At 38.7% G+C, this 18,052-nt stretch overlaps 1 protein-coding gene across 6 annotated transcripts in view; it reads right to left on the bottom strand.

Moving 5' to 3' along the window:
• Positions 1–18,052, bottom strand: part of RARS2 (arginyl-tRNA synthetase 2, mitochondrial) — a 41,261-nt gene that overhangs the window by 21,721 nt on the left and 1,488 nt on the right. For all 6 annotated transcript variants that reach the window (XM_035320094.1, XM_035320097.1, XM_035320098.1 and 3 more), the window contains exons 4-11: positions 17,161–17,244; positions 13,762–13,859; positions 12,366–12,421; positions 10,297–10,380; positions 6,615–6,691; positions 3,302–3,457; positions 1,325–1,431; positions 627–722 (exon numbers count right to left, since the gene is read on the bottom strand). In XM_035320094.1, coding sequence (XP_035175985.1) covers positions 627–722; positions 1,325–1,431; positions 3,302–3,457; positions 6,615–6,691; positions 10,297–10,380; positions 12,366–12,421; positions 13,762–13,859; positions 17,161–17,244 — 758 coding nt within the window. The remainder of the gene's footprint in view (positions 1–626; positions 723–1,324; positions 1,432–3,301; positions 3,458–6,614; positions 6,692–10,296; positions 10,381–12,365; positions 12,422–13,761; positions 13,860–17,160; positions 17,245–18,052) is intronic.

The raw sequence follows: 18,052 nt of genomic DNA, 5'->3' as shown, positions 1-18,052 counted from the left end.
CTGATGTGCAGGACTGACTGCAGTCCCTAATACTCTTCTCCTGAAAAAATGTACAGTTTATCCTGAGGGCTAGACATCTGATGATCTGATTTACATTACTGGCCCAAATAAGCTTTTAAGACGTCCATATCAAAATATCCAAGAGAAATGCTACTGATTAGAAGGGAGAAAAACAGTGATAAAATTGATGGTACAGTGCTGGTGGTCCACTTAGTCAATGGAGGCATGGTTGAACAAGCCATTTTCTTCTGCATCACACTGTAAATAAACATTTTAAGCAAGGGCTTTTCTAAAACATTCATTTGTCAAGTGTTTATGAGATGAAGAGATCTTGGCTTTGTTTTCAAAGCTAGTAGCTGGAGAAAGTATTATGACTTATGGAAAGGAGAGATTTACTAACAGACTGGCTAAAGGAATGAAAAGTATTTTAAAGCAGTTGTTTTTCCCAAGTCATTTTCATCCCATCATAGTTACATTGCTAGTTCCAGTTACAATTACTCATTAGTCAATATGTTTCACCGCAAAAATAAAAAGCTTCCAGATCTGTACTATCTGTTATGAATGTGCTCATGCACAAGAGTTTACTGGCAAAATAAAACCTAATGAACACAGACGAACTCACTTGCCTTGTTATATAAAGAGATGTCCCATCACTACGCATGACTGTGGAATACAACGAGAGGTCTTTCTTTTCTGAAAGATCCACAACTCCTGTCCCTTTTCTGCAAGTTGAGAGAAAAGGCTGAAGTAAATGCAGTCCAGATTCAAAATACAGGTAAACTTCAGGCAAGACAGAAACAAACCAGAAGGCCTCTTGTCATATGACCCCATTCACTCTGAACAATCTTGATATTTCCTCAAATGACTGCCTCCTAGAAGTCTTGGCCAAGACCATTTCTCTAAGCTTGTTGTCACCACTGGTAATGTCAGAGAACCACCTCCTCATATTCTGTTATATCCTGTGAATATAATTTTCCTCCCCATTCAGCCAGGCAGCACGCAGAAGCAAGGATCTCATCTGACTCTCCTTGTTAATTGACACATGCAGCTACCAAACTAATCAACAGCTGAAAAGGCCATTAGGAGCTGACTGTTGTCACTGCACCTAATTTGACACAGCCAGGCTTCAGTGTTAGTGACAAAAAAAAGGCAAACTTATTTTTTTGCTACAATTGCACAAACCCTGTTGGTTTTCTACTAGAACAGCTATTGAAACCATATAAAGAAAGCACTTTCCTGTAGGTTATATACACACTTCAGTCATCTTATCTTTTAGCTGAAATGTTAAATAAACCACACCAATAGACTGAAAACCAGGTCATACTTTGTTTTCTGAAGGAGTCCTTTATCCTCCAACATCCTTAGAACTTCCTGGGATTTCTCTTGATAAAATGATTCACCAGAATACTCATCAAAGTGGACTCCTAGACGCTGAAAGGTTCCAAGAATATGAAAGAAGAGAAACATTGTTAGATTGAGGCCAAACATTTCTTCCAATTAAGTCAGATCACAGATCTCTGCCATGGGTCAGAGAGCAAAAATGGATTTTATTCCAAGAAGTGTCACTTCATTGTTAAAAGGAAAATACATTTGATTTTGATATAATCGATTTCTACATTAGAATTAGAATTAACCTCCCTGAGCTGAATACAATGTTGGATATAACGTTAGAGAAATTAGGAGTAAACCGGAGAGAGCGATTAGTATGGAAGTTCTGGGGTATGTAATTAACTTGCTGTGCTAAAGGTGAAACCAGTGGACTACAGTTACCTGGCCTTGAAGCCAATCCTATTTTAAAGGATTTAAAGGGAAAAAAAATGGCAGGAGCTGCTCACAAACTTTGCTGAGCACACAATCTTTGGTGAGCACACAGAAATCACCATTGCAAGGAAGGCTGAAAGTACACCTGGGAGAGACTGGATGACAAACTGTGAAAACAGGGTGAAATGTAATATAATAGTATGAGGGACTAAGGTTTTTAACTGGGGACAAGAAAAGCTGTCAGTCATCCTCAAGATGTTTACTGGTTTGAAAAGGAATTGAGAGAGTGAGATCTAGCTCTATCTACCATCATGTGATCGACGATGAGTAACCATCACGATGCAGTTGCACACACAGCCCAATGCTCCATTCACCCTAACGTCAGGTTCCCACTAGAATTACCAACGCTGTGCCTCACTTAGGAGACTTAACGTAGGGTGCTAGGCACGAATCCAGTGATATCTTTCAGGCAAGAAGTTAAAGAACAGTGAGGTTATCTAGATCATGGAAGGTAGGGCAAGCCACTTCTCATTTAACTTTGCAAAACAAGGATGAAAGAAGACATGTCTGTAAATACATCATGAGGAGGGGGATGGAAAAGTGCTAGCAGAGGGCAGTTGCATAAAACTAAGCACACATTCCTTGGAACTGGAAGTAAGAAAAAAAATAAATGGCCAAACACTTCAAAATCAGGCACCCAGTCCAGAATCTTATTGCAAGAACACAGGAAAGAGAAACACTAGCTAGTTTTCAGATGGATTCCGGTGGTTCTGGAGGAGGATTATATACTATTAATACCAAGAGACTTTGTTCAGTGGCAGGAGGTTTATTTCCACTCCCATTTCACAATTTCATAACACTGATTTTGTGGTCAATAGTGCAAACTTCTCCCACAAAACAGTGGACACCAGCTCCATTCTTGAGGTTACGGTATACAACAGATGGCTGTATACTGATTACTCTTGTAATCTCCTGCTGCTACAATTTCTTTCAGTCAATTTAACGTGTGACATACACAACTCCACATATCACATCAGATCAGAAATGTGAAAACAGAGTTATCTCCCAATAAAATTTATAACGTGGAAACTTAAATTTAGTGGGTTGTTGCTGACTTCAAACGTGAAGCAGAACTGAACAATATTTAGCTAACACTGGTTTACATTGTTGCTCAGTGCCATACTCCTGGCTTTAGGGCTCCTGAGAATGCAGGATTAGTCAACAGTCCAATTAGATGGACCCCATTAAACAAAACATGTCTAGGTTGCCAGCAACTAAAGTGACTCTCTGCTTGGATGTTAAATCAACTACTGTACTTTTTCCAAACAGAACAGAGCATAACCTGGCATATTTAGAAACATCTTCCTCTCGACAGTGTGAAGTTTACCAGAAAGGCAATGAATTCACAACATTACATCAGCCTCTATTCTTAAGTCGCAGTCTCTTGGATGAAAAGGTGCTGTCAATTATATTGATGGACCAACAGATAAAAGGAGACCATTTTACTAGCAACACATAAAAAGCAGTGGATTATTTGTACCTTATAAATTCGGATGTATTCTTCAATGCTGAAGCCTCTAAATTGTTTCCAAAGTGACAACGTCTGTTCATCATGTTCCTCCAGTTTTCTAAAGAAATCTGCAGCCAGCTTTTTTATATTTTCATCTTCTGCTGCTTTGTTAATCTGCACATACACCTAAAATATAATGGCACTGAAATTGTTGAAGAAATATAATGCTCCCCTCAAATAAAAATAAAGTTCTACAAGAATAAGACAGACAGACTCAAAGGTGATATTTTTAATGTCAAAAATTTTAAAGCTGTGTTAAAGGAACACATTTCTTTAAAGGATGAATGACTAATCTACACTCCAACAGGAAAATGTGCAGGTAGCTTATCTTGAAACAAGACTCATGTCATAATTTTTTACTGCTGTTGCTACCAGCGTCTTCATAACCTTGAAACAACCACAGCAGCAGAATTTGGAAGAAATAATTTGCATGAAGGGGAAACCATCACACACTTTTAAACCAGAGACTTTTCTTCAGAGGACCACAAAGTTGACACTTCGCACTGCCTAGAAATTAGATGGCAGTTGCAAAAAGAAATGAAACCGAACCAACAACAACAACAAACCCATCTCTTATCCAAAAGCCACATGCTTATAACGCTCTGTATCCACACTAACACTTGCTGCTTCTCTGTGGCTGGAGTCAAGCATATGAATGTCAACACCTGCCTAGAAACGCATGTGCACTAGCAGTTTGCTAGAAGTACTACTAACTCTTAGCCAATCTTACCAAGGTGCAACAAAATTGGCTCTCATGTTCATAAACAAATTCATTTGCATATAAAGGCCAAATAGCTCACCAGACAATGATTGTCTTCCCTCCATGTGTAATTATTTGAAAGCTCACTGAAAAGTTTTTAAAAAGTTATAGTATTACGTAAAAATAATTAAATTAACCAGTGTATTTAGACCTGAAGAGTTCAATGCAGATTAACTTTCAAGTCTTTGTAAGAGAGTTTTGATCCCCAAATCACTGCAATCTTGATAATATAAACTTCACTCCTGCAATGTTCAGACGAGTTTGCCAAGAATACCTTGCTTGAATGGGTCTGCCTATAACAAAAAGCTTTCACTGCAAAACTCTTGAACTTTTCCCCTTCCTTTTATGTCCCAAGATTTTTAGAGTATTGCTGACAAGCCTCAAAGATTAATGTTTGCTTAGTTCTGCCACAAAAAATAAAAGGAACTTAAAGTAGAGGAAAAGTTCTACCCTGTCCAAGAACAATGCCCCCCACTCCCACAAACAATGGCTTCACACACTCTAACCCCTTCCCCATCTCTGATGCCGTAGAACAAAAATAATGCAAAAGACATATTTGAATCTGACTCTTGGCCAAAATATAAGGTGCAAAGATAGTTGGAAAGATACATTCATCCACCTATTTATTTATACAGAGACCGTGCCATGGAAATTTTAAAAGTTCATTTTAACAATAAGAAAGATTGGTTTCATACAACAGCAGAAAAACACCCCTTTAAAACATGCCTCTGTATTTGATACAATCCAGGAATACAGCTGAACAAACAGTTAAAAATAGGGAGTATTTGAGAACTGTAATTTAGTCTCAAACAACCACCGGTTTAGAATCATAGAATCATTGAACACTGTTCACTAAATCTAAAGGTATTTTTTTAAGGTCCTAAGGCCTACATGCTGCTTCAATAGATTATATTCTAAAGCTTTAATGCAAAATTCAAGTAGTCAAATTTTAAATCCTAAGAATGGACTGAAATTATAAATAAGAATTAAATAAGATAAGTTGATGCATAACCATAAGAATGTGGCTACTACTTTCTGTCTCTGGAAATCAGTCCTAAGGCTCTAAAACACATCCATGTTAATAATCTATCAATTTTCTCGAGCAGGCTTCATGGGTGAGGGAACGAGAAAACAAAACATATCGATGTCAGAGATGATGGCAAACTCAGAAGAAGCTATTCTGCCACATAAATCTGCCTAATTCAGTTATACGGTGCCCAGGCATTCAACCACACTTTGTTCCTTTGCCAGTAAACAGGTTTATGTGAAAGAGTTAACCTGATGTACTGCCTGAACACCAGCATTAGCAATAGTTCTCACATTCAGCTCGGAAAGCAAAGCGTAACTCAGCTTTGTAGCAGGAGGACAGCATCACACAGGAACCTTGAGAAGCCCTGCTAACACATGAAACCTTTCTATTAAAGGGCGAGACCCGGGACATTAGCCATTCAGTAAACATCCACCTATCCCCCTGGCTGCTGGATTTGTACAGCACACATTGTCAACCAAAACTAAGAAGTATCAAAAGATTCACAAAAGCCTTTTGTTTGTTTGTTTGCTTATTACACTGTTTGAAACAAGAAGTAACATAGGAACTGGTAAAAAGGAAGAAATAAATACTGACTTGCATGGAATTATGGATATTTGGATGGAGCAAACCAATGCCCAAAATCACATTCATTCTGTAAAAACAAGACTTGTTAAACTGTGACAGTCTGTGTGGAGACTCCAGGGAGTTCATTTGTCCCTGACGCATAGAAATGCAAGACACTTGCACTGTGCCAAGACAGGCATGGTGAGCAACCAAGAGAGCACCCTCCTGCAATTAAACAGCTTTCCCTACTGTTGGAAGGCTTTTCATTAATGCCCGCCAACAGAAATCACACCTTCTAGTGGTCCTGGCTCTTTCACACAGTTAAAAGAAAAAGCAGTCTGCAGGGCTGGAACAGCACTCTGAAAAGCGACAGCCACTTCTCATTACCTGTATATGCTAAGGTGCCACAGTAGCTACAAAACACCTCAAAGATAATCTTCCCCAAGCTACAGTGAATTGTGTACGGAGCAATGGAAATGAAACATTACTTGTTCTAAAATACTGGCAACAAAAACATTTTTACACCACATATGCCACTTCTCTCAGCGTAACTGAACACAGCTTTGGTAACCAGCACATGACAGCATTAGACGTCAGACTTCATCCCCACTGCAGCCACCAAAGCTGAGCTCAGTGGTCATCGCTGCCGAGTGAGGACAGCTGACACCGGTCAAGCTGCCTGTGGCAGTAGCAGCACCCAATGCAACCCGAGGACCCATTCAATTCCCTCCCTTAGGGGGTGTATTTTTCAGTCTAATGAAACCTGTCCCTGCTGTCACGGGCACCTGTCTTTCATTGAAGTCATTTAAATACAACATGGATTGCAGAAGTCCCTCATGACCCTGCAGAGGCACCATCCTGTACAGAACTGACAGTGAAGTTAAATGGATTATCCTCTGAAGTACCCAAATGGTCTTCTCTGAACTTACCTCAAAAAGGTGTTGTAAAGGACTGGATTTTAGCTTTTCTTTATCGCCAAACTGTTGGAAACCAACACCCAGTAAACCTTAAAAACAATTAAATACAGAGTTAGACAACAGCCCAGCCCAGAGTGTATTGTTTTGCTGATTAGGTTGTTTTAATAAGCAAGCCCTGTCTTAGCACTATGTAACAAGACAAATTACCTACATATGTAAACAACATGTATATGCTATAAACTGAGATCAAAAGCGTAGCCTTTTATTCCACTGTATGAAAAGAGCTTCAACAGCTAGAAATTACTGTGAAATACAATGTCAATTTTTCAATTCCTCATAAATGGAATTTGTTTCTAGATAAAGTTATATTTTACACAGCAACCAGATGAAAACATGAAGCCATGCAGGGGAAATTGTCCAGCAAACAGAATAATCAACCCCCTTGTTTGGCTTCCTCCCTTAGCAGCGTTATCATTTCAAGGACAGTAGAAACTGGGACACAATGCGGTATTTCACATACCACTCATGCAGCACTTTGAAGGGAGCTTTTTACTAAATGCTGAGAATGTGCAGCTTTTCTTCACATTATCTGATTTGGCTTCAGCACTTTCTGAAAGCCATCTGAAAGGGCAAGAAATTCAAACCCCGGTCTTATTGTCTAAGTCAAAAGAGCCCATTAACTCATTCCGTAAGCTAGCGATATTAACCCCATAGCCTCTTAGATTATCTGAGGCTGCTTTTAAGGTCATCTCTTCCTTCTGAGCCAGCAAGGACCTGGACTGATATAAAGACAGCATCTGAGGAATGTGGGCACCCCTTTGAAAAGCCCTCTGCAGCTAAACAAACAGCGCTATCTCAAGAACTTCCCTCCTGAAAACAGCAACTGTGATAGGAGCTGTAGCAGATTTAGATATGGAAAAACAAGTTAGAGTTTAGGAAATCAAATGTGTCTGATCCTATTGAAAGGGTGTTTCTTTAAAGATAGACTGTTCTATGGGCTTGATTTCTTAATGATCTCTCTTTGTGTACCTTCACACCCCACTTCTCAGTGCTGGTTTCACAGTCCAACCCCCAGCAAGACTTCCAGTTTTCATTCAACCCAAACACTTCCTTCCACATGTCTCTGTCTTCTAAATATTTGCTATACTCACCAATTACTGGCAAGATGTAGCATGAGCCGGGACTGATTTTGACTTAGATGTGCTGACTGGTGAGCTGACAGGCTGAGCTCAGAAGTTAACTATCTCTCCCTGAAGGCACTACATTGTATTTCTACCCCTGCACATCCGCCAACTGTCACAGAACTAGAACTTTGTTCTCCGAGATATTTTTTGTCAGATCTGGCTGAGGTTGCCCAATGCATTCGGAATTTATTGGGAGCAGAGTGTCAGGAAGATGGATGGACTGACAGACGGAACGACTGCCTAAGATTTGTTACCTGAAGAAACCTGCCCCAAAACTGCTTAAAGCTTGAGGACTTCTCTGCCATTTTTCAGAAAAATACATTTTCAATTATTACTTTTTAGAGCCTTCAACAATAGCAGTTGTAATTGAAATGCTGACAGATTGTTAATTATAGCACTGCTTCTGGGAAAGGACTAATATACTAATATTCCTATGCTATAGTTCTGTGAAGCATGACTGCATTATTTCTTATAAAGCCTGTCACATATTTGAGCTGAGCCAGCCCAAATAAAGAAGGGAGCACCCATCTGGAAATCTATAGCTGGGACTGCTCTGTCAGAAGTATGTTTTTTAACAGCTCTGGACAACAGGTATATAGGTAAATAACGCACTCATCTTCATTCTTTCTAGAAAGTTGGTGTTAAATTTCCTGATATTCAGACTTACGAGTACAATTTATCTTCAAAGAGTGAATGAGGTCAGCTGAGAAGCCCTTTGCCTTTTGCATTTGATTGCTTAATTGCCATTGCCACATTCATTATATAAGCACTGATGATAAAAATCATGCCAGTGGGGTAAAAATGAATGAAATATGTAATGATGAAAATTTAGTTTTATGTAAACTCATTCTGTATTTAATTCTTACGAAACAAATCCTAAGTAAAGCGAAACTCTGCTATAAACTATGGTTTGACCAGAAACACAATCAGAACAGACAAGGGGAGGAAATCATTTGACAAAGGAAAAATATATATATATATATATTTCTGCTCTCACAGTCATAAGAATATTTTACCCAACTGTCTACAACCCAGGAATTTACTCTAGAAGGAGAACGGATAGAACTGAATACCTGTTAGGTACGTTATCAATATTACTGAATGTGAATACATAAATAGAGTAGAAGTAGGATATTTCTGCTAAATTTTTAACCTGGTTTTACTCACAACGTTGATTGAAATCCCCAAAAGCATAGAACCAGCTCAACTGAAGGGGGCAGTATAAGGGCTGGAAAGAGCAAAAAAGACTGCTTAACGGACATTTCACATCGTGTTTTGCAATTAAAAATAAATATAAATGCTGTTTCCAGACGGCACTGCAGAAGCTGTGTGGCAGTTCTACAGTTTCCATGAGTGTAACAGTTTTCAAGAATGAGGAAATGGGCAGGGCTGTATTTTTTTCTTCATAAAAATAGGTCAAAATCAGTTTTGAGGTGGGGGGATTAGAAATAGATATGGAGAATTTAGATGAACTTAAAATGCAAGATTTAAAACAAATGAAAAAAATTGGGAATCCTTTGGATGGGTCAACTGCCATACGTGAATAGTATTTAAAGAACTAGCAAGCAGACACAAATGAACTCTAGCCAGGGAATAAATATCAACCATGCAGGTCTGCATGAGAGGATTTCTCAGTCCTCACTTACCTGATGGACATTTTGGTGGAGGTAGCAGTGTGAATGTGCGTGCAAGCAAATGCACACGCAGTCAAGACTGACAGTCTTCTAAGAACTACTCACTTGCACATTCTCTACCTACACACCCCTCCTTTTGCTACATTTCAATGGTAAACGGAATATTTTGGGGAAGTATTGTGATACCTTTAATAATACAAACACTCTAGGCTTCAACCTAACAAAATGCAGTTGCTAAACAAGTTATACTCTGTGAATAATGAACTTGTTTCCAGAGGGAAAAACAACAAAAAAAATATAAAGACACACACAAAGACAACTAAATACAAGACTGTAACTTATTTTTTTCCCAAACAATCATTCTATTGTTATGTATATCGGTGTAGCATAGCTAAGTTAACGAACTTACTCTTCCACTATTACCCATGCAAAACCTGAATTAGGAGGACAGTAGTATCACCACAGACATGCAACAGATATGGTAATATGTATTTACATTGCATGGAGGCAGCAAGAGTAGCCTGTTCAGCTACTAGAGCACCACAAGTACAACCACCATACTCAAAATATTTATCCTGTACATTAAAAATAAACCTCAAACAACACATAGGTAATCTGAGAGCTACTGAGGAACCGTTGGGCAAATTTCCTCTTGTATTTCTTGCACGGTAATATGCATCATACTGCTGATGAATCACTCTGGACTGCTTTGTTTTTGTCTTAAGGAGACTAACAACACAGTACCTGCATGTGAACACAATGCTGCTCTTTATGAGCCCAGTATGAATCCAGTGTGCCTGCAAAAACTGAAGTTGGAAACCCGGACCACATTATACAGTTGAAAAGGGAACAGGAGAAACAAATATCAAAACATACCAAACTGCATGCCCCAGTCACCAAGGTAATTTATTCTTGTTACTTCATGTCCCAGTGCAACTTTGAGATTTGCTATGAAATTCCCTGGTAAGGAATCAAAATTGGTGTTATTATGCAAAGTTGTAGGTCAACCTCAACTGAGCAATTTTCTGTTTTTGTCATATTCAAAATGAAAAGGAAAAGCAAATCAGTCAGGTGAACTACTCCACACAATGTGCTAAAATACTTCCAAACTTAAAGCTACGATCTTTTGAGCAGGAAAAAAACAGCTTTGCATTTGAGAGGTGCCATGATGTGTCTCATGCAGATCCATATGTTTGTGTCCCTGTTGTCTGTGCATGCACATTTTGGGAAGTACGTGAATATAAAAAACACTTATGTTCATAAGGAGTCATGTACAACTTCTCGTATATTCACAAATACGTGTTAGTATCCATAACCCCCTTCTCAAAGCCAGGAAACCTCATACCAGGAGGTTAAGCAAGTACTGAAATTCACAAACTGCTGTTAACTGTGAAGTTAAATGGAGAACTCCAAGTCACAGAACTGCAGAATAGTTTAGGTTGGAAGAGACCTACAAGGTCACCGAGTCCAACCTCTGACCTAACACTAACAAGTCCTCCATTAAACCATATCCCTAAGCTCTACATCTAAACATCTTTTAAAGACCTCCAGGGATGGTGACTCAACCACTTCCCTGGGCAGCCTATTCCAGTGACTAACAACCCGTTCAGGAAAGAAGTTCTTCCTAATATCCAACCTAAACCTCCCCTGGCGCAACTTTAGCCCATTCCCCCTCGTCCTGTCACCAGGCACGTGGGAGAATAGACCAACCGCCACCTCGCTACAGCCTCCCTTCAGGTACCCGTAGAGTGCAATAAGGTCACCCCTGAGCCTCCTCTTCTCCAGGCTAAACAGCCCCAGCTCCCTCAGCCGCTCCTCGTAAGACTTGTTCTCCAGACCCTTCACCGGCTGTCCTTGAACAGTACTGAACACTTAACACCCTGTGTGTCTGATATGGTTCAAACCTACCACACCACATAAGAACATCTTGGTTCTAATTGTTATTACAACAGAAACCCTTCATCGTTCTCCTGAGCTTAGCTGTATCATAGAATTACAAAGAGGAAATACATACAACCAAGAAATACGTGCAACCTTTCCCCTTTTCTTCTGTGCTTCAAGGGTACCTTTTCATTACAATACTGATATCAAAGGTTGCAAATAGCTTTCTCTTTTTCTTTTATTGTAACACCATACTATAGTTTGCAATCACTTTCCATTCCCTGTCATCAGTTCATTCTGTTTCTATTGGACGAACATCCATCTACAGAACTATTTTTCATTATTTTTTTTGTAACAAAGGGTCCAGAAATGAAATATAAACAGCCAAAAATATGTAATGCCACTCAGTCAACCATCAGTCCACGAAGAGGCAGATTTAGTAATTTTATGTAACTAATAATTATACATGATACATTAGTATAATTAAAAATAATGCATTATTAGCTCAACAGATGCTGTAGGGTCTTCAGCTAATAACCTACAAATTGGAAAGAGACAGGGCAAAAGAAGGGAGAAATAATGTTTTCCATATGCTATTAGAATACTGCACAATAAACTACTTAATTATTCCATGACAAATGACAGCAACTGTGTCAGTAATAGGAGCATAAAGGAATTAACACATAAAAGCAAATGTCTTGCAAGACAACCACCAAGACATAACTATCTGCTCTGCAGTCCAGCACAAATCAGAAATTTAAAATTCAAAGGACTTTCATAACACCTCAATGAAAACTGCCCTGGGTGTCTTTGTGGAACAATTTTAAAGTACTTCATTTAATGTTCACAGTCATAAAACTATATTACGTGTGACTTAATAAATCTGCCAGCAACACGCCATGCTCTTTTCTTCACTGTATAATGAGTAAAAGGCTTTTAATTAGGAAGTCAAGCCTGACACAGCCACTCCACTAGAGGAGTGAAAGGTTAGCAGAATTCCCCTGTCAAGTGAATCATGGAGACAAAGAAGTCCTTTTAGGACGCACACAGAAATGCATACTCACCTATTATTGTGGAACGCAAATGTCCTATGTGAAACTTTTTGGCAATGTTAGGGGAGCTGTAACAAATTTCCACAAATAGCATTTGTTCAGTGTACAAGACTGCCAGATAACCAAGTCAGAAGTATTCAACTCATTAGTAGAGCAGAACTGTAATTAAACCACAACTTTTAACTGGCCCTTTCAATTCTCTGATTAGTTTCCTTTCCAAGGAGTAGATCTCCCTATCAAACCAACTTTTCCTCTCATATTAGCTAGCAGCCAGTGTTAAAAAAAAAAAAGAAAAAAAGACACACCAAAGAACCGCCCAATATCCAGCTATACTAGTGACAAAGGACTTACACTACTGTCTCACTTTTCATATATTTTGGACATAAGAATCATGTTCTTCAGACCGTTATTAGAGGTAAGTCTGGTACCAGAACCGGTAACTTTGTATACAAGAATCAGTAACTAAAATCATATTTTCTACCAACAGTGTCATCTTCAAAGCTTGTAAGTGGCACATAGTTATGCAAAAACAAAGAAAAAAAAAAGAAACAACACACCTCCAACGCTGTTTTATAATGTGAACAAATGTTTTGTTTAGTTTGTTGTTTGTATTTTAGTTCACTTTAAGCTTACAATAGTTGCGTATTATTAATTCATCTTAAGCATTCACTTGAAACAATACTACAAAAGAGCTGAGCTAGATCTTTACAGGTTGTAGCTTCGTTATCAACAAAAGGGAAAAGGAACACTGTGCCCACAACTGTTTGCCCTCAAAAACAAAATTCAACTTCAGCTATGAACATCCACCCTCCAAATTAAAGGCACGTGCTGACTTTCTGACTAAGGAAGGCTACACAAAGAGAATAGGTGAACAATTTTTTTTTTTTCAATACATAAAGTGATCCAAGTCAACCACTTTTCTTTCCATGAGCAGGTGACCACAAACAAAATAGATACTGGCCAGAAGTTCAGGGGCCAGCAACTGAGAAGATTTAGCAAGACAAATGCCTGGCTGCTCTAGCAAGCCAAGGATGAAGGTAGTGAGGACAGCTAAGTAACAGCTTTGGAAACTGAAACCCAGGTGGAAGAAGAAGTGCATTACTGGCTGAAAATTCAGATGATGTCTCCTGATAACAAGACAAAAGAAGCCTACTTAAATACTGAATGCTATTATGCACTAAAGGAGAACGAGGCACGAACTCTTCAAACACCAAAAATACATTGTGGAAAAAGCCTCAATTCCCTAAGTAAAACTTATATTCTACTTGGCAAATATATCAGAGTATTAAATACAGATGAATGTAATACCATAAATATGGTTTAACTTCACAGGCACCGCGCATTATGGCAATGAATATCAATCAGCAGACAAGGCTGTATTCTCAAAGGACTCATTGTGAGTGCTTACCTGAACTCAATCACTACCTTTTGCCTAGGCACCATGGAGAAAAGTTCACTTTTTATTCCATATTCTGAGCCATCTTTCAACACCTGCTGCAGCACAGTCTAAAGCACAGGGAAGATAAAAAGATGGAAAATAAGTATCAACAACAGAAAATGTGATCAGGAAAACCATCCACCAACCACACAAGAGTCTGATCCCACAGCTGTTTTTCACATTACCAGTTAGATGGCTGGTCTGCCAAGAAAACAAGGTATCACATGCAGATGGAAATGCCATTAACTTTTGAAAGCTGCACCGGATCAATTAAATAAGTTAGACAAATTGTAAGCAGAGATTTTGGTGAAAATCTAAGCTGATTTTGGTAAAAACTTAAAAGTAGAAAGCATAGATCTCATTAAAACTGTTTAGTTACACAACATGAAAGTGCAGGAGAGTCACCCAGAGGTAATCAGTAAGCAGGAAAGGAAAGTCAGCCCGAGAATGTGGATAGAATAGTAACCTCATGTAAAATCAAGGCGTTCTCACGTAAATAGGACTCTTACCTTATTCTGACCAGGACCCTTGCCATGCCTAATTCAGGTAACACATTTTAAAATAACTGCTATCTTGTAGAACTAGACCATAGATTTTGATCAAAGATTGGGAGAGCTTGTAAGCCATAGACTTGATGAGAGAATTTATTTCATTGTGCAGCCAGTTGTTCTCAGCAAGCTTTTTTTTTTTTTCCTGAATTAAGAAGAAAAGCTACAGAGCATACCTCTGAGCTTCTTCAAAAGTGCCTTCTTCCCATGAATAAATCTTATCAAGGCACACTTTAAGGAATTTGGAATGAAATTCCTGAGTCCTGTCCTAGATCTAAAGTTTTTGTCAATGTGTGCGTGCAAAGGACACCCACAGCACACAGCACAGCCCAAGCACAGAGGTCCAGCCTTTTGGGGCACATCAGACCTCCCACACATTCCTTGTGACTGAGGGCCTGCAAGAAATCCAGTGTGCTATACTTGCACAAGCATTACCGTGCTTATGCATGTCACCTGAACAGCACATGAACACATTTTTCTCTTTCAGGAAATCTGTCGCAGAAGTTCAGGATTTCTAGCCTTTGTGATTAGCACTAAAGCCAGCCTAAGGGACAAAACGGCAGAATCCTCTCCATCAGTTCACTGCAGGCAGACTGAAACAACAGCTTATGGGAGGTGCCTTATGGTCTGATCATTCTTAATAATAATGATCATTATCATTGACATACACATCAACCAGTGGTTTAAGTGAAGGAAAACCAGAAAAAGAGGCTTAGCTATTTCTGATTTCAGTAACACAAATGCTTTCATTGTTTTTTCTAGAACATGAGGCAGACTAACATCTCTAGCTTTTCCAGTTGCTTTACATCACTGCCCGTTGTATTTCTTCATTAACCTTTTTTTTTTTTTTTTTTTTAGGAATAGTACCTGCCTGATGTTCTTTTCCTTTCTTGTTGGATGAGAATATGCATATACAATGTGGAAACAGAAAAACAGGAGACTTTTGCAAGAATTTAAGCCTCCTCAGAATCACCAAGTCACTTAACTCCAAAACAGGAAGAAAAACCCCAACCCACAACACTCACGTTCTACTAAGACTGCTAGGTTTTCCTAGGCATCAAAAGCCAGCCTGCTTTCTACTCCTCTAGCGCCAAAGTAAGCCAACTACTCAGTCCTCACATGTCCAAACACCCCTTCTCCCACCTTTGAGTCTGTAAGAATGGCTTGTACAAAAGCATGTCTACTTTAAAAGCATGGACACTGTCTAAAATTCCTTAAAATATTTCCTCAACAGCTTGAATGCCGTTTGTAGAAAGAGGAATCCTATGCTTAGATTATCGGTACTGCAATCATACAGCAAGGTAAGTCCCTGTACACACCCTGTATTCTTCAGTTTGTCACAGTGATGCCAATACTCTACAAAACCTAATACACGAAGCTGTAAGTATCAGGCAAACTTCCTGAAGACACTCACTACAGGCCTCTACCAATGTGAACTGAAGTGGAAATCTCATTCCATTCAGCGACAAGTTATTTGTTTGATTTTATTTTTCCTAAAGTCACCTTAAAACACTTCTGCAGTAGAAATAACAGATGTAGAAAAAAAGAACTATGCCTGTAGAGAAACCTTTAATGCTGTTTTCATTATGACACCTTAGAAGGTAAGCCAGACATACAAAAAATCCTCAAATTTACTATAGACCTATTTTCCTTATTAGTGAAAGTCACAGCTAGGTCTTATCTCCTCCTCCCTCCTCAGTGATATAATGCAAATTTCAGTGTTCTAATCCCACATTTTTTCCAGCAAACTTTACTAGGCCAGACACATGGTTTTGCTTGACTCATTATACTGACTAAAATCACTACAGACAAAGCACCTTGTCAAATCCTGCCCGTGAATACAATTTAACACCAACACTATTCTTTCAGTGAATAGTCAGGTGTTATGTTCTTATCATGATGGATTACAGATAGTTAATGAGAATTTAAGGAGATGTTTTTTAGGCAATAAATAAAGCAGCAAATTGATAGGAATGCCTAGGCATTAGCAATTCACAAGGCGACCTATCATTCAGGAGAAGATGATAACAAGCCTAAGTGACTCGCTCAGTGGAAGCCCTGATAGGAAGAGAGCTTCACCAGCATCAGGTAAGATCTGTCCAAATCACACATTGGTCATTTTCTAAGACCACAATGTTGTTTCCACGAAAGCTGCTTAGATTAATGCCTTGAATACCACCACAATGTAGCTTGCAACCCAAGTTAGTTCAGCTGGCTTAGCGGGGCTTTGATTCACTCCGAACTGAACAGCGCCAGCCAGACACCTATCCTAAGGGAAGATCTTGCAAATAATCCAGACCGACTGCAACCAACACACTACTTTTATGGACTGAGTGATATCTTCCTTTCACTAAGTTACTGGTTTAATAAATTAAGATTTCAATTTCAGTCAGATTGGACTGTGCAGAATTTTGGCAGCAAAGTACGTAATGGTAGATTTGAAGTCACATACTTTTATTTCAGCTATCTTTCTACCATCCTTCTTCATTTTAAATAAGAGTTTATATGCAAGACCAAAATTTTGAGTTGTGTACTTCTGAAACACAAAGCATATGTGAAGTCTGCCTTTTAGAGCAGAAACATGGAAGAAAAAGAAGACTGTCATTATAACTGAAGGGTAGACGCATTGTTCCCTCAAGAGGACAAACTTCTGTGACCCTCAATGCCAGTTCCAGGCCCACCTAACAAAGCAGCATCAGGAATCCGTGAGGAAAATTTATGAAAAACAAGTACACATGCATAGAAAGTATCAAAGACTATGGTTAAGTATTTTATAGTTTTACATTGAGGAACTTTAACAAACGTGAAATATCATACTCACCTTTGCCAGTAATTCCCTGTTTATCGTGAAGTTCACTGTTCCTGGACCGGTGCTGATTTCACTCACTACAGCGTCACATTTTAGCTATAAGAACAAAACAGAATAGTAACTCTCCATGAAAATGGGTAAATTAGGAAATTTTATTTCAATCCACTCAAATTATTAATGTAATCCTCTATAAATATTTAATGCTATTTATCTGATTGGAAGCAATCACAGATCATTTAATCCATCATGTTGAAAAAAGAATGATTTTATTATTTCAGATCCATGCTTACTAGCTCTGAACACAACTCACTCTGAAATGTCACACATTTGTTTTGCTTCAGTCCTTGCGTGTGTCCAGGCTGTGTTTTATTTTGGCTACGAGCAGCAGATGATCTCTTTGAACACACGAAGGCTGAGATGCATTTGACAGCTTCACACAGTGTGTGTGACAACACAGACACACGAGAGAAAAAAATTGAGCCTTAATGACTCAGACACTGACGTTTCCCATGGCCTGAAATGGCCACGAAAACATTGCCGTTTTAAGAAACCTCAATTTCAAACAGTTAGTCAAAGTTAGTTCAAATTCTGGCCTGTTTGACCCACAGATTAATTTTCCCCATTGTCATTCTTATGTTGGATTTTACCATCTTTAATTTCTCAGGCCACTAAGTACTCATTTTTTTTCCTCTAGTTTTGGTCAACAGTACAGCATATCTTTTAGGTAGTGCCTCCTAACTCACAAATATTACTTACTCTCAAACTATTTTAAAACAACAATTTCACAAGAAACTTAACTAAAACTGTTCCTCCCATCACCTGTGAAGACCGTGTACAATGACAATGGGTGCAGTCATTAATATCTGATTCAAAGAGATGTTTGAAGAAAGAATACCATTTACTT

This window comes from Oxyura jamaicensis, chromosome 3, assembly GCF_011077185.1.
Source record: "Oxyura jamaicensis isolate SHBP4307 breed ruddy duck chromosome 3, BPBGC_Ojam_1.0, whole genome shotgun sequence".
Taxonomy (NCBI): Eukaryota; Metazoa; Chordata; class Aves; order Anseriformes; family Anatidae; genus Oxyura; species Oxyura jamaicensis.
Note: the sequence above shows the minus strand (reverse complement) of the source record. Positions and strands in the feature narration are given on the sequence as shown.